This window comes from Parasteatoda tepidariorum, chromosome 6, assembly GCF_982258835.1.
Source record: "Parasteatoda tepidariorum strain Cologne lab strain chromosome 6, Ptep-v5.0, whole genome shotgun sequence".
NCBI classification, from domain to species: domain Eukaryota; kingdom Metazoa; phylum Arthropoda; class Arachnida; order Araneae; family Theridiidae; genus Parasteatoda; species Parasteatoda tepidariorum.
Window position 1 is genome coordinate 120,160 of NC_141760.1, and position 26,690 is coordinate 146,849.

Consider the following 26,690-nt stretch of genomic DNA (forward strand, 5'->3'; position numbering starts at 1 on the left):
GTATTTCTGCATGGAATGATATTTGTAATTAAAATAAGCAATAGGAATTTTTACTAAAATCCCCTAAACTATTTTTTACAGTAGAGAGTTTTTGTGGATGAAAATGCTCTAAAGTTGTTTAATCGAACTAGAGATTATAGCTAAGTGATGAAAAAAATGGTAAATAAATTATTGTGAATTAATAGTAAAAATGCATTGTATCAAATTTTTTGTTTCAAAAGCATAACTTTTAACCCCATGATGTTCCAAGTGTGCATTTTGATCTGCATTGTTTTCCACTTAGGAAAGCAAGTTTTTTCATCTTATTAGATTAATATTATGATGAGGAATAGTGTTCTCTCTGTCTTCAAAATTGCCTATTTTTGTGACTGTCAAATTTCCTGTTTGTGTGACTGGCAATTTCCCATGTTTTGTAACAACCAATTTCTTAATTTTGTGACTATTACACATGGTAGAGTGTAGTAGTAATTCATTATGATGATAAAATATTAGATTTAATTTAATAGTTTACAACTTTGAAACATTATGTACTAAAATGTTATATTTTTTCTCCAGGGTCCTTGACAATCCAAAAGTTAGTCGTTTGACATTAAACATGTTATGTCCTCTGATTGCAGAATCTGATAATGTGCCACACCAGCTTTTAGAGTTCATTTTAACTCAAATTATTGAACCAAATAAGGTAATTACTATTTCTTTAAATTTTTATGTAAAGATATTTATTCTAATTTATAAGTAACGATTATGTTACAATTTCAGTCTTCTTGTGAAAGAACTTACAATTTGGCTCAAGATTTGCTCAAGCAGACAGCAACAGTATTAGAACCATATATACAAACTGTAAGTATATTGCAAGAATATCCTAGATTTTTGTACTTGACTCTCAAAATGCACATCTGCAACAAAAATCTTTCTAAGAGGAGTCTGCTATTCTCTTAATTTATGTACAGTTCCGAAAAACAATCTTTAAAAAAAGAAACAAGTTAATGATCATTTGGCATTTTTATTTCTGATGTTCAATGATTTAATAATATTTTAACATTAAAAATAAATTGTAACTATTAAAAAAAAAGCATTGAAATTTTAAACTTGCAAATGTGAATTTGTGTCCATTTATACTAAATCAGATACATATTACACTCCCAGCACACCTAACGTTCAATAGTGATTCTGCTTTTGTACCATAACACGTCAAATATGCCAAAAAGCGTAAAGACCTGAAAAATAAGTTGGGACTAGTATTCTAAATCTTGAAAAAGTCTTCGCTAAATTCTCTTCTGCTGCTTTTCTTTGATCAATCTTAATTAAAAGCCTTAATTGTTCAAATATACATCTCCTTATTTGCCGGCCGAGCGGTTAGCGTGCCTGACTGCGAAGCCATAGGCTGCGGGTTTGAATCCCGCTCTGGGCATGGATGTTTCTCTCTCTCTTTGTACTGTCCTCTGTTGTGTGTGCGCATGATGTGTAATGTGGCCCACCCTATAAACGGGTTTGTGGCAGTGTGGCGTGGGAAATGTTGCTCGCCTCCGTGACTTTGGTTCACAGGTGCCCACTGGGTAACGCCAAATGAGCAACAATTCTGGCACAGTATAGGCAAAAGATTCAAATTCAGTGCCTGCCATTGGAAAAAAAAAAAAACATCTCCTTATTTTGGATTTTGTTTATTAACAGGTAGAATAATTACAAATATGAACATTAATAAAGGGATAAAAAGGCCCGTGAATATTTTAATAGATGAATGAAAAGTCATATTTTAAATAAGGACTCGCTTTTGGCTTAAAGAACCCAGAAATATGGAAGTCTTGGATCGTAAGGATCCATAGTTTCCTAAATCTAATCGAATCTCTGCTTAAAGCATTATTTATTCTATGATAAATAGTGTTCTGCCACCATAGAATAGCTAGCATTAAAATATTATAAAATCTAGTTAAATGTGACAATAAACAATTACAGAATCTATTGATCAGGGATGAGATTTTTCCGTTTTTTAGCGGATTTCCGCTTTTTTCACTTTTATCTCTTAAATTTCAGCTTTTTTATCAAAAATTCAGATTTTCTAAAAATTTCATTTTTTTAAATTAGTATTCTGCTTTTTCAGAAAATTCACCAATTTTCAAAAAGGAACAGAAAATTCAAACTACATAGCTACCAATCCTTTCTCATTTTTACTTATTTTACCTATTTTCTCCCCTTTACACGCAGCAGATAAGATTTTCCGAATTTTTTTCCCGCCCTCCAGATGGATCCGATTTTCGTAGTTCAAACGACGCTGCTTCTGACAAGCCTTTCAGAGGTCCCAAGCCTGGAATCTGCTAATATCTCGATTCTTATTCACACGATTTTAATATCAAACATATATTTTCATATTTGCGTGTTGCGATTTATTTACGAGATTTAAAAATCCGATATTGTGATTCGTATTTACGTCTTTTTAAAAACCTATGTAGCGATTCGTATTGACGCAAGTTTAAAATTCAATGTGTTGATTTGCTCATGCGGTTTATAATATCAAACATTGCTTTTCGTATTTATACGTGATTTTAAAATAAGGCATTGAGATTCGCATTCACGCGTTCTAAAAGCTATGCATCATAATTCTTATTTATCAGGGATGAGATTCTTCCGCGGATTCGCGGATTTCCGCTTTTTCTCAGATTTTTCCATTTTTCCCGCTGATTTCCGCCGAAATTTTTTTTTGCAATAAATTTAAATATGCAATAAATTTAAATAATTTAATATGCAATTAATTAATTTGCAATAAATTTAAATAATTTTTTTTGCAATAATTTTGCAATAAAGTTAAGATATTTTATGAGGAATTTAATTTTCCGCGGAGCGAAATTATTGAAGTCCTCATTCCTCCCTCTGAAGTTTCTCTAAAAATCATTTCCTTGGGATAAAACTGGTTGACCATTATACAGGGATGAGATTTTTTTTCGCTTTTTTCTCTCGAATTTCAGCCTTTTTATCAAAAACTCAGATTCTCTAAAAGTTTCGTTTTTTTTATTTTTTTATTTATAAATATCCCGTTTTTTAAAAAAAAATTCAGTCGTTGAAGTCAAATTATTATATTTATTTACGATTTTCAAAGAAAAACAGAAAATTCAAACTGCGTCCTAGCTGCTAATCCTTCCGCATGTTTACTTTATTAGCTATTTTCTCCGATTTCACGCACAGAAAATAAGATTTTCCGTATTTTTTATCCGTCGGCAGGATAGCTCGTATTTTCGTAATTTAGACGTCGCTGCTTCTTGTATTCTGGAGAGAAAGCAAACAAAAAAAAGCGAAAGAAAATAGAGGTGGATTTGTGGTGAAAATATTTATTTGCTCATTCAATTAATCTTGTAAATTTTTATTTATTGTGTAAACAATAAACAATTCAAACAAGCCTTTTAGAAATCCCAAGTCCCGACTCTGCAATATCTCGATTTTTATTCACGCGATTTTAATATCAATCATCGATTTTCGTATTTACCTGATTTAAAAGTTGCGCATTGCAATTCTTATTTACGCTTTTTAAATATCGTACATTATGACTCGTATTTACGAGATTTAAAAATCTAATATCGTGTTTTGTATTTTTGCATTTTTAAAATCGCGATTTTATTATCAAACATCGATTTTCGTATTTACCTGATTTAAAAGTTGAACGTTGCGATTCTTATTCAGGCCATTTAAATATTGAACATTGCGATTCTTATTTACGAGATTTAAAAAACCACTTTCGCGATTTGTATTTACGAGCTTTTAAAACCCTATGTAGCTACCCGAGCTTAAAATCCAATGTCGTGATTCGTTTTTGCGGTTGTAATATCGCGCAATTTTAAAATTATGCATCTTGATCTAAAAATTACGCATCATGATTTGTATTTTCGCATTTTTTAAATTCGATGTAGAGTTTTATATGCACGTGATTTAAAAGCCTCATATCGGGATTTATAATCACATGGATTACAAGTTTAAACAAAAATTAGACAAAAAAAGTGCAATTTATATATATATATATATATTGAATTTCCTCTTCTTGGATTTCCTCTTTTTTACTTTCTGACTACTCTCATCCCTGTATTTATGCAATCTAAAAATTACGCATCATGATTCGTATTTACGCAATCTAAAAATTATGAATCGTGATTTGTATTTACGCGTTTTAAAAATTCTATATCCCAGTTTGTATTTTCTCATTTTCAAAATCGTATATCTAGTTTCATATTCATGTGATTTCAAAATCCATAATTGTTATTTATATTCACGCAATTTTAAGATCAACTATCGCGATTCTTGTAAGAAGTAAATTTTTTTTAAATTAGTTACTATAAAGGTGACTGTTTTTCTAACGACGATTATTCGTATATGTAAGTGTTACAACATCAGAGAAACTGGAAGGGAATATATTCAAAACTTACATTCTGTGCTTGCAAAGAAGAAAAGAAAGGATTTGTCACAAGATGTTTGAAGATGGACTAACGACTAAATATAACAAACATAAAAGATACAGCAAACAAAGCAATCACTTAAAAAGGGATTTAATTAAAAAAACATTTTGGGGGAAAAAGAGTTAACTCATCATCAAAATTTTATTTATAATTGCTGTTATTTATGTTATAAAATGCAAAATTCTTATCAAATACGAAACAATTATCTAAACAGTTGCTGATTGTCATGTAATTTTTCAAACTAAAATAGCAATTTTTGTATAGAAAGAAAGTATTGAGGAATGTTATGGAAGGCGTAGATTGCAGAGATCAAGTGCAATAATAACTGTTAAAGATGTAGTCAAGTTTTTAGTCATGGACAACTTTATGTTGGCCTGTCAAGAGTTAAGTCATTTGACAGCCTTTCAGTAATTGCTCCAAGATGCCAAATCTATAATTGTGTAATTGTGTTTTCAAAGAAATTCTAAATGCTTAGTGTTAATTTCTTAGAGCTTTGCAGAAAAAAATTTAATTGAAAGTTCTATTGGCAGTAGGCAAGGGGAACTGACAAAATCAAAACTCCCCGATTAGAAATGCAGCATGGCGACCTCCACGTGGTATTTCTCAGGTGATGCTAACAGCCATGCATTTTAATTTATTGTATGTAAAACATCCTTATTTTGTTCTAAAATGCTATGTACTTTATCACAAATGTTAATTAATATAGAAATTGATTTCAATAATGCTGATCACCAAAAAATATTTCATTTGGTGATAAAACAAATTTTTGTGTTCTTGAAAATGAAAGACTTTTTGAGGGTTATTATCTCAGATAATTTATTTTGCTAATATGTTTCTTATTTAGCTAATGTTTTGATTTTTTCACCATGTACAATCTAAATAGCTAATATACTTTTTTAAAAGCAAATAAGAACATTGATAGAATTCTTCTACATAAGTACAATACTATGTCTTTGATGATAATATACTATGTCTTTGTGCTAGAACATTGTGTTCATTGGCAAGCGAGCGCAGAGAGCCATGGTTCACAGCGTGAACCACATAGGATTGCGTAGCAATTCTCGGGGGTTGGCGAGCGTTGGCGAGCAGGGGGCGGAGCCTCCTAGTAAAATAAATAAAATTTGATGCAAATAGTATAGAGAGTTTTAACACAATTTTCATACTTCTTTAGCTTAACTTCTCTATTTTTATAATTTATCCTTTTTCTTTCATAGGTATTTAAATTAAACAGAATAAATAATTATTATTAAAATTTGCTAATATTTTAAATTTAAAAAAAAAGTAAAATCGTTATTTTTAATTTAAAAAAATTTATTCGAAAATTGAGTAAAAAATAGCATAAAAACATTCTTAGCAATAAATAAAAGGAAATATTTTTTTTTCCAATGCCCACCTGGATAATGACATAGGTCATACAGGCACCTGAAGGGCAGATTTGTTGGCCACTCTTTCAGGGACACCATATTAGATTGGCCATTGTTGCTCCCACAGTAAGGGCAGCTAGTTAATGTATATTCTCAGTAGTTTTAATTTGCTAAACCAGGTAGTTTTTCAAGTAATAATTGTCTCTTATGAACCCAAACTTTTAATATTATGCTGATGACAACCAAAAAAAAATTTATGCTGATGACAACCCAGACTTATTAATATTATGCTGATGACAACCCAAACTTATTAATTTTATGCTGATGACAACCCAAAAAAACTTTTTTATGCTGATGACAGCCCAAACTTAATTTTATGCTGATGACAACCCAAACTTTTAGTATTATGCTGATGACAACCCAAAAATAATTTTATGCTGATGACAACCCAAACTTATTAATTTTATGCTGATGACAGCCCAAACTTATTAATATTATGCTGATGACAACCCAAACTTAATTTTATGCTGATGACAACCCAAACTTTTAATATTATGCTGATGACAACCCAAAAATAATTTTTATGCTGATGACAACCCAAAAATAATTTTTATGCTGATGACAGCCCAAACTTAATTTTATGCTGATGACAACCCAAACTTTTAGTATTATGCTGATGACAACCCAAAAATAATTTTATGCTGATGACAACCCAAACTTATTAATTTTATGCTGATGACAGCCCAAACTTATTAATATTATGTTGATGACAACCCAAACTTAATTTTATGCTGATGACAACCCAAACTTTTAGTATTATGCTGATGACAACCCGAAAATAATTTTATGCTGATGACAACCCAAACTTATTAATTTTATGCTGATGACAACCCAGACTTATTAATATTATGCTGATGACAACCCAAACTTATTAATATTATGCTGACGACAACCCAAACTTTTATCATTATGCTGATGACTATTTTTTTGTTCATATACAGCTATAAGTTAGAAATTATCACTGATGTTATCTTTAAAATATGTTATTTTTGATTAAATAATTACAATTTACAATCATATAAAACTAAAATTATTAAATTTATTTAATGAATTAATATTTGAAAATTGAATTAATATTTGAATACGATATTGTGATTCGTATTTACACCTTTTTAAAAACCTATGTAGCGATTCTCGCAAGTTTAAAATTCAATGTCTTGATTTGCTCATGCGGTTTATAATATCAAACATTGATTTTCGTATTTATACGTGATTTTAAAATAAGGCATTGGGATTCTCATTCACGCATTCTAAAAATTATGCATCATAATTCTTATTTATGCAATCTAAAAATTACGCATCATGATTCGTATTTACGCGATCTAAAAATTATGAATCGTGATTTGTATTTACACGTTTTAAAAATTCTATATCCCTGTATGTATTTTCTCATTTTCAAAATCATATATCTAGTTTCATATTCATGTGATTTCAAAACCCATAATTGTTATTCATATTCACGCAATTTTAAGATCAACTATCACGATTCTTGTAAGAAGTACATTTTTTAAAAATTAGTTACTATAAGGTGACTGTTTTTCTAAGGACGATTATTAGTATATGTAAGTGTTACAACATCAGAGAAACTGGAAGGGAATATATTCAAAACTTACATTCTGTGCTTGCAAAGAAGAAAAAATAGGATTTGTCACAAGATGTTTGAAGATGGACTAACGACTAAATGTAGAAAACATAAAAGATATAGCGAACAAAAGCAATAACTTAAAAAGAGATTTAATTTAATTTGTTTTTGGGGAAAAAGATTACTGATTAATACTGATATATTTGCTATAAATCACATTACAGTATTTATTTAAAAAAATGAAATATTAATGTATATTCTCAGTAGTTTTAATTTGCTAAACCAGGTAGTTTTTCAAGTAATAATTGTCTCTTATGTGAACTGGGGAAAAATATAATTTCCAGATTTATTTTTTCAGGTGGTAATTTTTATTTTCACTAAAAAATGTTAAGTATCAATGTAATCATTTATATAATGATAGATTAGTACACAATTGTATGTCAACACATTATTTATTACCTTAAACTGTTATTATTAAAGGGTTGCGCTTGCGTAAAATTTACTATCGTGGAAATTCAGCTTTTTTGCTTTTTGGCTAATCTCATCCCTGATTGATAAGAATGGTAATAATTATGAAAAATCAGAAATAACATGAAAATTCTTTCAACTTAAAGCTATTTAAAAAAATGCTCACTGATGAAAATAAAATAAAAGACCGATTTTCTCACTTATGGGCATATATTAGTTCTGGACATTTTTGTTGTAACCATTCTTCATATTTCTATATATTAAATATACAATATCCTGTATTAATATACTGTATTAAATATACAATAAGAATATGTTTTTACTTAAAAACCATTCTTTTATTTCAGTTCAGAATAATTATGAACATAAATTTAAACATGAATTATTTGATTGGCTCAAAATTTAAACATAATCTATTATTTTCTGGAATAATTTTTTGTTTTAATTAATTGTTTTTTACCTCTTTTAGACATTTATTAAAGCAATGGGTGGTCAGCAAGAGGATGTTATTTCTGAACATCTTTATGAATTAATATATGAACTGAATCTAATCATTCCCTCTGAAATTATTGTGGTGGTAAATAACTTAGAAAATAAACTGATGGTAAGTCTATTTAAACTTCATTTCATTTTTAAATCTATTTTTTAGCATATTTTCAAGTTATGTAAATTTTGACAACATTTTCAAATGTAATCATAGACAACTTAATGTAAAATAAATTTATTCAATCTTTGAATGGTATCTGATATATATGCTTAAAAATGTTATGACTTCTTTAATGTTAAGTACCCTCCAAATCTTTTGAAGTTCATAGTTTTCATTTGATGTTATAATTATTTAATAAAAATTTCAGTTTCCCTCTTTTAAAATAATTTTTTTAGAAAAAAACTAACTATAAAATTACTCATAAAAATACTTTTGATATTAAACAGGGTGCATAGCGTTTTTAAAAAGTGATTAAAGGTGCTTATTTTCGTTTTTTAAAAGCCCTTAAAGGTGCTTTTTTCATTGTGTGTTTTTAAAAAAATGCTTCTTTTTCCCTTTTCCAAAATGAGATTTTTCCTTTACCATGTTGATTTTCGCTACGAATTATGCAGATAGACACTGTTCACATTGTTCTATTCAATGTTTTCTTAATTAATTCAACCCCAATCTATTTCCCCGTAGCATATGAAAACGCCATTCAATTTACATGATTCAAAGATTTTGACAATTGTCAAAGACAATGCTGAAAGGTTTTTTTTTTTTTTTTTTGACGTGACGGTTAAAACTAGATAAAACAGTCAATTGTCAAAAACTTTCCAATCCTACCTAATTGTGATTTACAGTGCTTAAAAACATTTGAATACTTAAAAGGTGCTGATTTTTTGTTGAATAATTTGGCTACGTACCCTGTTAAATTCCTAGTTTTAAAAACTAAGTTGTCTTAAATCCACCTAAGTCGTGAAATATTCTGGTACCCAGCCAACAGATAAGAACTAATATGGATAAATAATTTTATGTGGTTTATACTGTAAAACATAACTTTAATTTCTAACTGTTTTTCATGAAGTTGTATTTTTAATCTAAATGGAGTATAATTGTTAGACATGTGTTATTTAACTTGTTATACTAACTCTTAAATTTGTATTATATTAACTCCATAATTTGTATCCCTTTCTTATGCTAGATCAAATACCCTTAATTTGTGTTTTCAAAAATATGCAAATAATTTTTATATATTAATTTTGTATTTTGCATAGTTTTTTAAGATAAAATTAAACATGTTTTTATAAGAAGTAGGTTTGTCTATTGTTTTAAATACTAACAATATACTGTCGAAATTTTTAATTTTGTCAAATTATTTAAGACACATCAAATTTCTCTATATGAAAGAAAACTTAAAACAATAAATATTTTTTTGCATAAAATTTGGTCTGTACTTATGAGCATATGTGTGTAAAGACAACAATGTATTGCTCGTAATTTTCTAAAAGATATATATATATATATATTAAATTTAAATTTTTAAATAATTTACAGTCCAGCCTGGAAGAGGAACGGATTGAGGTTCTGACACTTCTGTCGAAATTGTTCTCTGATAAATCATCAAAGATGATTGAACAAAATAAAGTCCTCTGGAGCAGCTATATTTCAAGGTTATTATTTGATTTTTATATTGACTTTTAAATTTAAAAATTGAAAAAAAAATTTTAAATGTTCTTTTATTTTTTTAATAGATATAAAGATGCATCCACTAAAGTTCGCTGCTTGCATATGAAGTTCTCTAAAAATTTACTAATGAATCATCCACAAACATCAAAACCAGCCCTGATTGGTATAGTTTTTTTTATTATCATATAGAACCAATGATGCAGGCCCTATGCTCAAAATCATTAATAACATACTTTGCTCTAATCACATAATTTCAGTATAATTTTAAAATGTAGTCATACTTGTTAAATACAATGTACATGGTGCATTGTGTTTTTAAAAAGTGCTTAAAGGTGCTTATTTTCATTTTTAAAAGCCCTTAAAGGTGCTTTTTTTTATTGTTTATTATTTTATTTTATTTTAAAGTGTTCAATTTTCCCTCTTCGAAAATGAGATTTTTTTCTTTACCGTGTCTATTTTCGCTATGTGTGATGCAAAAGCATGCTTTTCACATAACTCTATTAAACGTTTTCACAATTCATTCAACCACAATCTATTTCGGCTTACCGTCGTCCATAGCGTATGAAAGCACCAATCATTTTACATGTTGAATGAAATACTTGCGAAACCGTACGTGCGCCTACTGAGCTGGGTTTGATTAAATTATTGCATGTGCAACTCTGCTGCATTTAGTAAGATATTCTCAATTTCAGGCTTCATTTTCAGCCCTCTGAAATAGAGAAATAGAACAGAAAAATATCGATTTTTTTATGGTGGCTAATATAACCAAGAAAAGAGTTCTTTGTCAGAAACTAGTTATTTTATCATGATCATGTAAAGTCTTAGCAAATTATTTTGCATTTTGTTAATGTATATAGTGCTTAAAAATATTTTTTGAGTGCTCATAAAGTACTTAAAAGGTGCTTATATTTTGTTGAAACATTTGGCTACCCCCCTTAATGTAAATTTAAGAATTTCTAGCCATGTATGTTCCACATAGAATTACACTTATCTTTACTTATTTGATACCATTCATATACTTATTTGATATCATTACTTATTTGATATCATTCATATACACGTATTTCATACGTTAACATTGATTTCTGAGAAATTTTTTACAAAAGCGAAAACTCTATTGTAAATGATCTTACTACTATACTATAATTTTCAAATATTTAGAGTAATTAATATTTTAATCTTAATACATTTACTGTCAAGTTAATTATGTTATTTTTAACTGTATATTTATCTTTTTACTATGATGTAACCTCTGTTGAATTACATAGTCTCCGTTTTGTCATTCCTGCCATTTAACCTTCCCTAAGGTGTAATAATGTGATACCAAAATGCATATTGGTTTTAATAAAATTTTACTATTTTTGATTTTTAAAAGTTTTTTTTTATTGAAATTTAATTTTATAAAAACAAATTACTCGCATAATTTTACAAAGAGGTTTCAAATTATCCTATTGGATAATTTGAAAAGTTGGCTTTAAAAAAAAACCTGATAGATTTGTAAGAATTTTTGAAATAATGTGCAGCTATTGCACTTTAAATTTTTTGTACAAAGGTGTTCTGAGACAGTTTTTATAAATTAAGATAAAATCAAGTCGTTCCTCTTTTATTGACATGCAATTGGCTCATTGTAACTGACTCCACCGGTGGCTTAAATTCTATTCTTTCTTACAAAATATTTTTACCTTTATTATTTAATTTACTTAATTTCTGATAGGGTCTTTCTTTTTAAGTTACATTAGTTTCATTTCAAATTTTCCTGATAAGTTTAAATGTTTAAAAAATATGATGTAAAAAATAATATATTTTATTTTAGAATGCTTTATGTTCAATATTGTTGATCCTGATGATAGAGTACGCAAGCAGACTTGTCAAACCATTTCAGAAACTGTTCCAGAGCTGTACGATGTCCTAGATCCTGAGTTGTGGGAAAGCTTCCAAGAGCGTGCACGAGATAAAAATGTAAGTTCTATGTTTTATAATTTAAACGAAACTGTAGCTTTTTTAGATATGCATGGTACATTTTGCTACTATTCAATATTCTATACCTCTAGAAAGCGTCCTGCAGTGGACTGATCGTAAATACACGGTTCCCAGTAGAACACCGAAGTCAAGTATCACTGACTGCTGCCAGAAAACGGGTGGGTGACCACTTTGATCAGCCTGTGTAGAGATGGAGGATGCACTGTATCGTGCCTCGTTAAACTGTTCTACCAAAAGTGCTCAAGTTTGCGTACAGATCGCTGGGCTACCGAAGCAGAGGATCAAAACTGTGATGGCATGTCTTTGGATCATCTTCAAGGATGTTTCCAAGACCATCGCTTATAGCCCATTGTGCACTTCTAGTACAATGTAAATAAAGTGCCTACTCACCTCTAGAGAACTATCATAATATCATTTAGAAAATTATTTGGTTTGCTGAATATTTAGCTAAACCAAATAATTTCTTTAGAAATCCATTTGTAAACAACCATGTGCTTTCCAAGTACTCTTTTAAGTATTGTTAACATACTATAAAACTATTTTAACTTATTACTGTTTTAATTATTTTAAAGATTATCATCTGCAAAATGGATGTTTATTTCTCATTTGAAAAAATCTTTTTTCTAATTTAAAATCCTTTTAATACATTCTTTTCTTCTTCTTTTTTTTTTTTTTTTTTTTGTTACAAAAAAAATCGATTCTTTTTTATAAGGTAGTAAAAAAAAAAAAAAAAGTACAAAAGGGTAGTGAAATTATGTGCTGGAAGATGTAACTGATATAATTTTTAGCACCAACATGTAATGATAAAATTGACTTTCAGCAGTCATTAAAATTGAAATTATTTATTTCTCATCAATAATTTTCGTGTGAAAAATATTTTATGAATATGTTTGTGAAAAGGATTAGTGGTTTAACTATGAACTTAAGTGTTAAATAATACTGTAAAGCTAGGAAATATCTAATTCCTGTTAATGGCATAATAGCAATATGAAATGAAATATTTTATGAAATTCGTCCAACGGTCCTAACATGTTTCTGACTTACAAGTAGCTCAGAACAGAAAAAAACTTACACTTTCCATTTTATTTTTAAAACTCTAATGTGTCTGATTAATTTTTAGTATGAAATTCGCCAAACCGTCCTGACATGTTTTGGAAAACTTTGCCAACGTTGGACTGACGAAGGAATTCCACCAGTGCTGTATGACGCAAATTTTAAATTGGATTGGATCAAGAACAAAATCCTGCATCGATATTATGGAGAAAGTGTACAAGAGAAGTAAGTCATGAATATCATAGCAAATCATTTAAAATGTTTTATTTTAAATGGTCAATAAATGAATATCTAAAGAAACAAACAAACATTTATCGACCTTGGGACCAGAATAACTTAACAATATAGTTGAAAAAATAGTTATTTTGTGAAATATTTTATGCTAAAACAGCTTACAGCTGTATTATTTTCACATCTGAGCCAAAATTATTTTGCTAAATCAAATACATTTTTTCGTCCTAATTTGGATTTTGCTGTATACATTATTTTATGCATAATTATTACTATGTTTAGTTCACAAATTTAAATATTTAAAACTTATTTTGCTTGTTTAGATTAATAAACCATATTTATGTAATTATATTAAAATAGATTATCACATGTAAGCTTTTTAGTCAAAAGTTTAATTTTTCTTTCTAGGCAACTTGTAGAACAGCTTTTTAATCGTTATGTGGTCCCTTACCGGAAACCTGCAGAAGAAAGAATGAAATTATTTTATCAATTATATTGTACGATAGATGAGCCTGCATTGAAGTAAGTGTTTGCTTTTAATTTGATTTTAATCCTTTGATTTTTCTTTATGATAGTATTTTATTGTATTTTTTATTAACATGTGATTGCATTTTTCAAAACTGGATAATAATATGCTGCTTGAACTCAATTTTTGAAATATTGCTGGATATATTTTATTTAATATTATGATGTTTAACTACACATATTGTGGTGTGATAGAATCTTATTGATTTGCTATTTGTGACACCTTCTATTATTGTTTAAACTCAGTCATTATTAATGCATTAATTAATAATTTTGTTTTATAATTAGCTAAACTTTCTATTATATTTAGACTTTCGTTAAATTATAATTATTTTAAAGAATTTAAGAAAACTTTTTTTACAGGGCTTTAGCTGAAATGATCAAGACAAGAAATGTGTAAGTGTAAAAATTTTTATTATTTGGTTTGTGAACATTTTATAACTTTCTTATTTTTAAAATCATTTAAGCATTTTAGATTATTCTAAACTTCACTTCTTTTATAAGTTTACAAATATTTTATATAAGTTCTTATCAGTCATACTTGCCTATTTTTGGATAGTTTTGTGAAAGGCATTTAAATGACTATTGTTCAAAGTGTACTTTATTTTAGCTTTATTATAAGCAGGATAATTATTTTTATATTTATTATTTGTCTTTTAATGATTATGTTGATTCAAAAATTGCAATTTTTTCTCTAATTTATTTGAATATTTCACTAAATTAAAACAAATTGCATTTTTCTATCGTAATTATAATCCTAAATTTTATCCCAGGTTGCGCTCTCATGTTAATAAACTTTTAGGAGTAATGAACATGGACAATTATGAAATGAAATGGTATAACGTCTACAAAATTGCTCCAGTGCTATCAGGTAATTTAGTTTCATTTTTTTTTTAAGAAATCTTATTCACAGTTGGTCATAACACTATATCATCCTCAATAAATATTTTAACTTACAATTTTTATCTTTGAGAGTTATTTTAGATTACATATTTACACTTTGAAAATATCAAAGACAAAGATAGGAAATAATTTGAATATGAAAGTTTGTTCTGCATCTAAAACTAATGTAATTCTTAAAGTAAGACATGTTTTTAAAAAGAGGTTTGTTGGCCTTAGCTTATTTAGTCAGGTCTCTGCTTTTTGCTCTGGTTGGTTAAATCCTATAGATTAGAAGAAAAACAAAGTTTTTAATCTCGTGGAAATAAGTATGTGAACAAAAATATGACTTAAATGAATATTGTGAAAATTATTTTAATTTAACACATCACAAATTTATTTATCACATTTGAATATGCTTCGTGTTTAATTGAACGATTGAAAAAGTACCTAAATTTTTTAACCACATTTATTTATTGAATGAATTCTTTGCAATTGTTTCCTTGTTCCAGAATATTTCCTGGAAAAAAAAAATTTTGTTTTAATTTTTTTCTTAGATTTTTTTTGTTTTTAGCTTCAAATACTTTATTTTTAGGTTCAACATTTTGTGCTTTGCAACACATGACTTGGTATAATTTACCTCTCATTAAAATCTTCATGAATCAAATAAAGGCTCAAATATCTGATCACCATTTGATTTTTGGGTGATAAAATAAAAACAGAAATAAAATAAAGATTTTTTTATTACCATTCAAAAATATAAGAAAACAATATTTTAAATACCATAGAAAGAGTGTGAGCCTCAATTACTGCCTAAACTTAGTCTTAGCTACTATGAAGTATCCAAGCTCGTCTCATGCCTAATAAAGATGAGTTGTGACTTACTTTTGGAGACCAAAAAATTTTATTTGAGCCTCGTATTCAGATCGGTTAACAGCTTGATTATGATATTGTGTATATGTGTCAAATAAATGCCTAAATTATTGCCAACAAATTTCTGGTTTGTTAAATTTTTAAAAAAACCACATGTTGTCATTTAAAATTGACTATCACTACCTTAAAAAATCTATTTAACCTCAAGGGCAAAACCCAAAAAGGTTTATGCAAAACTTTATCCTCGGTTAAACGAAAATTTGAATGAAGTTAAGTTTTTTTTGTTTTTTTTCGCTTTAGATTTTCATGAGTTAGAACCAGTTATAAAAATAGTAAATCTTTTTTTTTCTTTAACGCAATTAAGAAATTCTAAAAAGTTGGTTGTAAGTATATTGCATCTCTATCACTAACCACAGTTAGGTACATCATCACATAAGCACATCTCCATGTAAGCAAATAACAGCTAAATGGTGTTAAAGAAGAAAAAAAATTCTATTTTGTTTATCAAAATCTTCAATGGATAATTTCAACTTCTTTTCTCCTTTGATGTTTCTAATGCAAATTGTTTTTTTGCCTTCCCTTCAATTCATTTTATTATTAAATTTTTTTATTTACGGATGTAAATGTATAGTTGTAAGGAATTCTTTTTTATTTAATAATATTATGCAAAATGGATTTTCCTTTTGCTATTTCATCATTACATAGTTAATCTGTTATATTCTTTACCTCCACTATTTCATCTCTCTATAGCAAAATTTTTCTAATCCTAATTTTATGTTGTAAAAACTTGAAAGAAGAAAAAAGATTTTCTAAAGTACTTGTATTAATATACTTTTCTCATTGTTTACTGTTAACAATTAAGCTATTTTTCATTACAATCTCAAATAGTTATTCATTTTAACTTGATAATTCTTCATGAAAAGTAAAAAATAAAATTTTACTAGATTTCTCTATTTATATACTATAACACTTTCCAATCCTAATTTTGAGAAATTTTTTTTTAAAAAATAAATAACTGGTAAGTTGTTTTATTTTAAAAAATATTTCAAGATAGATAAATTACATTGTATTTTTTAAAAAAAAAATCATAGCTTTTCTCTGTTTAATATTATAGTCTTTGCTAAACTATATAGCAGATGTTTTTTCGTAATAGTCATCTAACATTTATTTTTAGTGTTTTCTAAAGAACCAAATAAAGGAAATGCCTATGCCACTGCCTTTGGTAAACTTTTAGAAAAAAATGCTAGATTAAGTACCCTTATTGGTTCTGTTGCCAATGGAAGCATTTCTTGCTCTGCAGCAGCCATACGTTATGTAAGTATATTCAATTATTGGTGGTTACTGTCATATCACTTTTTTTTATAGTTCTGTACGTTTTAGTTTCAGTCATTTTGTTATTACAATTAATACACTGTAATTCAAAGTGTGTTATAGATCAATTATTTTTATGAGTACCTGATCATTCTACCATTAATTTCATGATAATTATTCCTGATTATCTTATATATCCAAATGTAGGCTGATAAATTTTGGAAAAATTTTTAAAGCTTAATTGAGAGGGTTGGCACATAATCAGATCCTGTTTTGTAAATTTCTTGTGAACATTGGCAACAATAACACTTTTTGTTCAGTTGAACATTAGCTATAGATTGCTAAATACTTAAAAATGGCACATATAAATTCATAAAATAGCAATTGAAAATAAGATCCTAAAAATAACAGTTAGAAAAGGAAGCACATAAAAGTGACGATAAAAAATAAATACAATACAAAAAAGTCTCGGTTAAACGTAAAAGTCAGTAAACTTAGATGGCTTAGTAATGCAAAAGGGAAGTTGAGAAAGTAATCCACAAAGATAGCTTCCTTCCCCTCCCCTTCTCTTTGCTTATGAACTATGGGTAAATTTTCTAAGAAAGCATATTCTTGGCTTATCCACGAATAGGCTTACATTCAGTACTTGTTTTTATTTCCTATAACTAAATTTCGTGTTTATTCTCTTTTTTAAAAAAAGATACTGTTTTTTTTTTTTTAATCAAAGTGGTTATAGTTTCTTGTGCCCTCTCATAAAAGTTATATAGTTCCTGAGAATCAAATTTTAAAAATATCGTAAGTTCAATTTCTCAAGAACTATTCATCTGATATTGCTCAAATTTTGTTACGTAAAATTACATTCTTTAAAATGATGTAAATAATCGTATACCTTACGATTCTGAATTTTTTCAACAATTATTAAATAGAATAATAAGAAATACTACCACCTATATTTTGGGGGTCGAAAATCCGAATTCATCGGAAAAAATTATATATTTATTCAGAGAAGATAAGTTTTTACGTCTGATTTTGTAACTTAAAATATCGCCTGCAGTAATTATCTAGCTTATTTGAGATCACCCCTTCGAACTAAGTTTGAACTCCTGGAATGAGAATAAGATAGATTAGATTAAAATTTATTCAGTGTGGTTAATTTTTAATTTTGTGCACTGTACATTAGACTAAACCAATCAAATTAAGTTGATTTAATGTGATGAATAGATAACACCTTAGTTGAATGAGCAGACTTGTTTTCTTTTACCCTTATTGTTTGCATTCTCAGAATCATTACTCAGGTGTATTGTATTAGAATTTGGAATCAATATGAATCAAATTTATCCTGTACATTTCATACCCATCGAAATCTGAGCAGTGTGTTCTTCATATACTGTGAGTTGAGTTGTTACTTCATATACTGTGATACTGACTTCATATACTAGAGTTTGAGTTGAAGCAATTATTATTTCTAAAGTTGTCAAATGAACTCTTATCTTGCAAGATAAAAATTATCTAATTTATAAAGGAAATCAAACCATGAAAAAGAAAGAAGTGGTATTGTAGTATGGAATTCTCTTGCATATTTTTGAACGATATTAAGAGAAAAATATTCATTTTTTGTCAAATTAAACTGATTTTGTATCTTTCAATTTGTTATTCTATTTTATTTTATTTTTTAGAAAGAAATATTGGAAGAAGTTAAGAATACAGAAAAAACTGAATTAGCGAGTTTTGTTGCCCAAATGATTACACGCATTGTACCTATTATTGACAAAGAGTGCGTAAAACATCTGTTGACTATTGTGGATAATTCATTCCAAGGAGATTGTTCTATTGAAGCTGATTTAGGTTTGGAAAATTCATTTTTGAAAGGATTTGAATTAATAAAAGTAAGTGTGACTGTTTGCTAGAAAATGTTTTTTAAATCATGCATTTTAAAAATTTATAAATGCTTAAATTAGTTTTCTTCTTGAGAATTATTATGTATTCTTTGCTGTTTTTAAGTGCCAAAGTTATATTTAAATAATTTACACATTTTTGCTTTTATATTCTCCACACATATATAGTTGTTTTTATTTAAAAATATTTACATATATTCTCTATGTGTTCCGTTATCTTCTTATGTGGTACCATCAACTCGGGTGTTTATCTATTGGCCACGCTTATTATTCATTTTGTTTGATGGTCTTAAGTAATAATTTATGCAGTGTTAAAAAATTTGTTGTATGTTCAATATTTATTTCATTTTGTTAGGTTGTCTTAAGTAGTGTTGAATGGTTAGTTATGTATTAAGTATTTAATTACAATAATTTTGTGTTTTTATGAAAATAAGAACTTCGTTACAAAGTAATTTAAATTTATTTTTGATAATTTTAGTAGCTGTAGAAATTTTAAACATGAATAGTGTTATGGTGCCTCATACTTTCAAATCAATTACTGGTGACGGAGCTTGCCTTTTTCAATGCTGAAATATCCCGAACTTATACTTATGGTTGTTTGTGGGATTTAATAGCTGTTGACATATTTTAAATTATTACGAAAATTCAATACTCAAAAAACTTTGAAATTATCTCTTGCCAGATGGCGAAAAAAAATTTGGTTAATGTATTGTTTAAAAGTTAATTAAGGTGTTGAGATAAGAGGAGGGGTTGAAGAACATTTAAATATAGTTGTGCTGTGCGTTCAGCTTGGTTGCCATTAAAGTTAGTATGTTGTACAAGAAACAAATATTTATTGCCCCTATGAATTTATTAATGTACCAGTGAAACCACATATTGTAAACATTGAATTAAGTATTATGTTCGATTGTTTATGTACCATTCATTTTCTTTACTTTGTTTATAAAATTTATATTGTTTGAAATTTTTTTATTGACTACTATAAATTAGCATAAAATAGTGCCAAGTCTATATAGAAACACCAAAACATTATAATACTCCTTAAAATAACATGCTTTACTAGCTTAACTAAAGTTCATTGCCTAATTAATAACAAAATGTCAGCATTTACTTGTTTATTTATGTCATTTTTTCTGAAAGCATTTTATTCACAACTCTCTTTATTGCCTCACAAATACATTATAACAGACCATTTAATTTATGCTATAGCTATCTCCGTGGGCCGTTTAGTAGTTCTGTTTACTTGTGAGTTCTCCGCTCACTTGTGTGTGGTTTGATTTCAGATATATTTCTTCATTTCCTATAATGTACTAGGATATATGACATTTTAGGAGATCCAACTGAAATTTGTATTTATTCTGAAATCTTTTCTTAGATGTTATCTTTATCAAATCCTGCTTTGTTTCAAAATGAAGAAACATTCAAACTTCTGATGTCGTATCTTCGTGTTGAGAATGAGGAGGTGACTGTACCAGCCTTACAAATACTCTGCAACATCTGTAAAAATTTAAGTGAAACTTATCCTGCCATTTATGAGTAAGTTTCACTCATGTTTATCTTCATAAGTATGGTTTATTTAGTAAACTTTATTGTTTGTCTGTTTTGTTTTTCTCTAGGCAACTTTCTCCCATACTGTTACAATATGCAGAATATGGAAAACCTATGCAAGCAAAGCATTCTGTGTTTCTTCTAAATAAAATTGTGCCAGAAAATTCAAGGGCTGAATTTTTTATGACCTTGATGCGAGTATGTGAACTAGTTTGCTTTTCTCTGTGTTTTGTAGAGTATATGCTTTTGTTTGTTTTATAGCAAGTACTATAAACATATGATTCTTCCGCTAATTTGTGGGATTCCGCGAATCTCAATACCATTGATTTTCGGAAATCAGTAATTTATATTCCAGCAAAATTTTCTCACAGTTCCACTAATTTAAATTTTTTTATTTACGCAAAACATTTATACCACCCTTATCGGCAGTTAGCACTACTGATTTTTTGCATATTTCTTAAAATATCAATATTTTTAATAGAATATTATTTATTACAACATGTGAATCTCGAAACTTACGTTTAATTAACCCCTTTTTGATGCGCCCAATTGGTGTAATTATGCCTTAAATATTTTTGGTTTTATCGTCAATCTTTTTTTAGTTATTGCAGTGATTTCACTGTTTCTTGATTTTTTTTCTTTTTGATGTGATGATAACTTTCAAAGTGTGAGAGGGAGGAATATGTAAATTTTTTTCAGTCTATATATATATTTTATGTATTAGTGAGAAAAATTTTAGTAAATAAAAATTTCTGTTTTTAAATTTTATGTATCTGTACAAAAAGAAGAAAAAAATTAAGTGCGAAAAAAAACTGCATGTAGGAAAAAAAATTAGATAATTTCATCTTCCAGCTATTGCTAGTAGATGAAATAGTCTATATTATTGTGTTTTGATTATTGTGCTAACAGGGCGGTCATAAAACAGGGAAAATTCAGGAAATTTAACTAAAATACCACATCTGGAATTCTAAGTCAGAAAAATTAATTAATTTGAGTTTCAAGTACCTAAAAATTTAATAATTTTTAAAAAAATGTCTTGTAATAATTTTTTTATTCTGAACTAATGGCAAATATATGTGTTTATAATAATATGTAAACACTTAACTATTTTTTTAACACTTTTACTTTATGTTAACATATTTTATATTTAATAATAAGATGTAGTTGAAATATTAATAATGAAGTTTTTACCTCCAGTTAAGTCAGGAAATATTAATAAAACCAGTCTGAGAAAAGTCAGGGAATTTTTTTTTCTGTGTATTTGTCATCACCAGTGAAAAAGAATCTATGTACAATTTCTTATTTAACAAAAAAATTACAATTGGTAGTAAATCTTACTAGACTATAATTTCTCCTTTGTTCTACTTTCATATGAATTATGTCTAAATATGTTAAATTAGGTATTCTAGACAGTTACTACCTAAAAATATCTCTATTGAATGGATGTTTTACTAGAAGAAATCAATTATAAAGAAATTGGTATTTTAGAGTTTTAATCAAAGCAGAAGCAATATGACCCATGATTCCCTATCCTCAATTTTTAGAAATAGACTGTTGTTACTCACATTTATCATGAATTTTCTCTTCGCTGTTAAATTAGTTGGAAATAGGTATAAGCAATAACTTCTTAGCTTAATTTAATTAAAAAATAATTTCATTTATATGATAAACTTACTGTTCCTAACTGCTAGTGCTTGACACTATTAGAAATATATCAAGTATAATTAATATTTCATAAGGTTTTATTATATTTTTCGATTTCAGCTAATTTACTTTGTTTTATGTTTACCGATAGAATGTTAAGATGTAGCATACTCTGTGATATCATTTGGACCAGGTCCGTTTGTAACGCTGTATCAGTTATTCATTTATTTTTTTTATCAAAATAAAATTTATAAACTCGCACAATAACATCGTACTCAAATACGCCTAATATAGGGTAAGCCTGCAAGCTTATTTATACACAGCCATCAACCAGAAAAGTTGTGAAATTGTGCAGTGTTTCGTTTGGTTAGAGCTTTTTAATTCCGGCCTTATATACAAACTTAAAAATGGCTTGTGGCATTTTGAAATTTTGTTGTTCTAAGAAGTGATTGCTTGAAAATTCTCTTTCAGACTCTACAGATTCATTTTACTCTCAAATCTGAGCATTTTAAAACTGCTTTAGTATCTTCTGGTCATATTGCTCACAACTGGCGTCATTTGTTCCCAAATCCAGAATTCAAAGACATGGTCACCTTCATCGTTTCAACTGTTCTTATGCATGATGGCGTAAGTATCATGCATGGCAGAGTAAGTACTCTGCTTATATTGTTTTTTTTTTTGTTTTTTTTCTTTTCTTTTTTTTTCTTTTGTGAACTTGCATAATAAGTAAAACTTACCAAATACACACACATTTAAAATTTTATCGATTTTAATGATAAGCAGGTTACTCACCTCTTATTTAATCCTAGAATTGTTGAAAAATTGAATGATAAACACTTAAGCAAAATGTAATAAAATATTAAACCTTAGAAATTAGAAAAAGTAATGTGTCGAGAGTTGATCTAATTTTCTATATCGCATTTTGTCCATGAAAATAATGAGAAATTTCTAAAAAAAATAAAAAAATTCATATTTCATTGCGCAATTGCCAACTGATTTTTATTTATAATTTTTTATTGCAAATTCTATTTTACTTCGCTAATTTTTTTTCCTTCCAAAAATTTTATGTTTTTTCATTGATATTAAAGACATTCAGTTTAATATTCTTTTATTTTTACCATTTTTTGGCTTTATAAGCGAATGAAATCTATGGAATTGGTATTTTTTATATCAACGCAGATTTTATGTCCCCCAAATTGGCATACAGGTAAAAAATAATTTTCGGCAAGAACCAATTCAAAAATATAACTTTTGTCAAAATATTGTTTTTAACTTTTGTGTAATCAGTGAATTTGCAAGGAATATGCTGTTTAGTAATTTATATCCTATTTGCAGTCTTAAATAATAATAATATTCACTCAAAATATACATTTAAAAGAAAAGAAAAACCACTCTTACCATTGAATGTTTTTCCCCCAAAATTTCAGGATTTTCCCCGAGGTGGTACTGAACTCTGGGGCCCTTATGACAATCTCCCAGATGAATCAAAAGTGAAGGTATATTTTGCTTTATATACTATTTAAAAATACTATTTTACCTTACATTTTTGACCCACTATACTGATTTGTGATAATTTATATTTGTACTACAGTAAAACTGCGCAATGGTAGTATAAACATCAATTTTTTTTAAATGCATCAACTTTACAATCTCTAAAGCAAACCAAAATTGATAAATTTGTTTTAATGCTGTTATAATTTATTTATTTATTTTGAAAATAATGAGTACTTAAGTGCTTATTTTTGTGTTTTAAATCAATTTTATTTAAAAATCATTTTAAAACATTAATCTGCATCAGATTTATGTATTGCCATATTTATTTGGTAAGTTAAGCGATTGGTCAAATCATCTATGTAACACAAAATATCTATATAATGAAAAGCATCACGCTTCAAGGTTTGCAGTTTAAAGATCTTTTACTGTAGAGTACTATTGAATGTTATATGTTTATTTTTCTGTGTTTTGATGACAAATTCATATTATTTACTATTATTGAATAGTTCAGTAGAAAGAAAAATCATATGGTGGGCATTTTTATAAATAGATTGAAGGTATGAAGTGTATTGTTCGATGGCTTACCGGAAAAGAAAAATTTGTGAAACCCACAATAACTACTTTGAGATGTTTGTCAACATATATTGAAAATGGTGGTGATCTAACTGAGCAAAGACATAACTCGTGAGTATTTATATATGTGTATGATATGTTTAAAAAAAGTATTTTATGCATATTTAATTTTAGCATATGTTAAATGTATGTATTTCTTACTATATATAAAAATCTAATGATGCTGTTGTACTTTTCCATTGTTGTCAATACATTTTTATTAGCTGGAAAATTACGTAGGAACCAATTTTCCCTCATTAATTTTCTTATTGGTTTGGTTGTCATCAGCATAAAATTTATATAAGTCATAAGGTGATTGTTTTGCTATAAATATTTTTGTTTCCCTAATTTAAAGGTTAAAATTAACTGTACTGGGTAAGCCTGTTGGACTCCGTGGAAGCATGTTGAATTTGAAGAAGAGCCTCAGAGCTCATATAAATCTTGTTAGGCTAAATTAAGCCTTACCTATTGAAACGCAGTGCTATAAGCGAAAGCAGAGAGCACGCCGCACTTTACGATACTCAATGCTTAACTGTACTGTTATTATGTTTTTGATCTTGTTTGATTTCTCTATAGAGTTTAGGAGGATTGTTTTTATTATTATTAGAATAATGTAATTCTCTGTCACATTTTAAGATTATTTAAATGGATGTCAGATTTTATTAATCGTTTTTTAAATTATAATTTTTTGATGCAAATTACATTAATATATTAAGAATTACGGTTAAAGAGATTCGTTAAGTGATATAGAACTAAACTTTTAGCTTCATGCACAAAGTGAGGAATGCAAAAATTGTATTTAAAATACATCCATCTGTTTGGTAAGCAAAAATATTAAATTACTGTTGTGAACCCACCAAATTTGTTATAACAATATACTTTTAATTTTAAATGTTATTTCAAAAAATGATCACTTAAAAAACTTTTTATGATCGATCTTAATAGTATCATAAGAAAAATTTTTAGATATGAGAAATGGAGGCACAAGCATTCTTTTTAGTACATTTTTAGTTAAATAATTTCAACCGTTTTATGCCAAGAAACAGCAATTATTGCAAAGCAATCATGAAGGTTTGTGAACAGGGGGTTTAGCCTCCTAGTAAATGTATGTTAACCTTTTCTATTGTGACAAAGTATAGAAAAAATGTAGTCATATTTTTCTCCCCTCTTTTTAGGCCCATGGAAAACTCATGGTTGAGATTGAGTGCTGCTTGCCGTATGCTTAAACTGTGTCATGTTCCCGATTATGCTGTTGCCCTTAGCCTAAAACAGTTTCAAATCCTTGGTTATGTTTTAAATGTAAGTCTACATTTGTTCTTTATATAATCTTATTCTATTGCTGCGTAGCCTCAGAAAGCCAAACAGCTGAAGGATTTGGAATTTCCGGATTTTTGAAATTTACGAATATCAGATATTTAATTTAAGTCAATAGAATTGTCGAGAATCTATTTTACCATGGTTAAATAGTGGAATTATCTTTAGAAAAGCAGATATTCTTTCCAGAGAGTCGGAAGTGGAAATATTCCTATTCCAGACTTTTCTAAGAGTTTGACTCTGACTTATATTCTATTTTAGAAAAGTATTAATATTAAGTCATTTCTAATTACAAATTATATGTTTCTACTTTTTTTTTTATGTAGGATTAAAGTAAAAAGCACTTTATTTAAAATTTCATTTTGTAACAATAACATAACAATTTAAAAAAGTAATTTGAAATTGTGGAAAATCATTATTAGAAAAGAATTGCGTATCAATATCAGAAAGTGTTAATTTAAATAATAGTCACAATATTCATGCAAATAGTATTTTTGTATGAATAGTTTTTGTATTATCAACAAATAAAAAATTTCTTTCTTTTAATCCACAGGACTTTGAACTAATCAGAGTAGCATGCATTTTTTAAGCACTAACTTCGCACCCCTGCATCCTTCAGTTTGAAAGTTGTGTGTGTTTCTTTTAAAAGATTTGAGATGGTTGTAATATTTTGAGTTTTTGATCTTTGTTTATTTTTAAGTGACGCGTAATTAAGTTTGTAAACAATGTTTATTTTCATAAGAAACAATGTTATAGTATTCTTATTAAAGGTTTATGTGTTAAATCTTATGATTAGGAGATTAATCTTTTTTTATATATTTCTTCAGTTTTGGACATTAGATTTTTGGATATTTTGAATTTTATCTTTTATCCCTTTGAATTATCCATGTATTTCATCAGTTTTTGGTGTCTTTATTAAATGTTTATATTTATTTATTATCTTTTTTTTTTTCAGGATCCATGCCCAGAAGTCTGTGATATCTTTGCCAAAAAGCTGAATAAAGCCTTGTATCTCTTTAAACTACCACTTCAGTTTTTAGCTGTTTTTGCCTTGGGAGGGTTAAATGAAAGAAAGGAGTTTAAAGCCAATATTAAAAACTATCTAACACAAAATATTGAAAAGCGTCGGCAAAAGCTGAGAGAGAAGGCTGTTACTCAAGGTTTGTTGAATTTCTATAGAAATTGAAATAATTCCCTCCAGTTTTTACTTATTAAAATTCCTATGGGTCATATGTAGTGTAAGTGAAAATTAATGCTTTAATTTCA

At 27.7% G+C, this 26,690-nt stretch overlaps 1 protein-coding gene across 5 annotated transcripts in view; it reads left to right on the forward strand.

Annotated features, from left to right (window-relative positions):
* Positions 1-26,690, forward strand: part of LOC107454758 (sister chromatid cohesion protein PDS5 homolog A) — a 70,027-nt gene that overhangs the window by 10,444 nt on the left and 32,893 nt on the right. For 3 of the 5 annotated variants that reach the window (XM_043040559.3, XM_087165269.1, XM_087165272.1), the window contains 19 exons: positions 556-682; positions 760-840; positions 8,380-8,514; positions 9,934-10,049; positions 10,131-10,228; positions 11,879-12,024; positions 13,166-13,323; positions 13,738-13,851; positions 14,218-14,250; positions 14,628-14,725; positions 16,781-16,920; positions 18,594-18,803; positions 20,188-20,348; positions 20,429-20,558; positions 22,476-22,652; positions 23,432-23,500; positions 24,049-24,182; positions 25,286-25,409; positions 26,380-26,584. In XM_043040559.3, the coding sequence (XP_042896493.2) occupies positions 556-682; positions 760-840; positions 8,380-8,514; positions 9,934-10,049; positions 10,131-10,228; positions 11,879-12,024; positions 13,166-13,323; positions 13,738-13,851; positions 14,218-14,250; positions 14,628-14,725; positions 16,781-16,920; positions 18,594-18,803; positions 20,188-20,348; positions 20,429-20,558; positions 22,476-22,652; positions 23,432-23,500; positions 24,049-24,182; positions 25,286-25,409; positions 26,380-26,584 (2,456 nt within the window). The remainder of the gene's footprint in view (positions 1-555; positions 683-759; positions 841-8,379; positions 8,515-9,933; positions 10,050-10,130; positions 10,229-11,878; positions 12,025-13,165; positions 13,324-13,737; positions 13,852-14,217; positions 14,251-14,627; positions 14,726-16,780; positions 16,921-18,593; positions 18,804-20,187; positions 20,349-20,428; positions 20,559-22,475; positions 22,653-23,431; positions 23,501-24,048; positions 24,183-25,285; positions 25,410-26,379; positions 26,585-26,690) is intronic. The other 2 variants (XM_087165270.1, XM_087165271.1) reach the window with 2 other exon arrangements.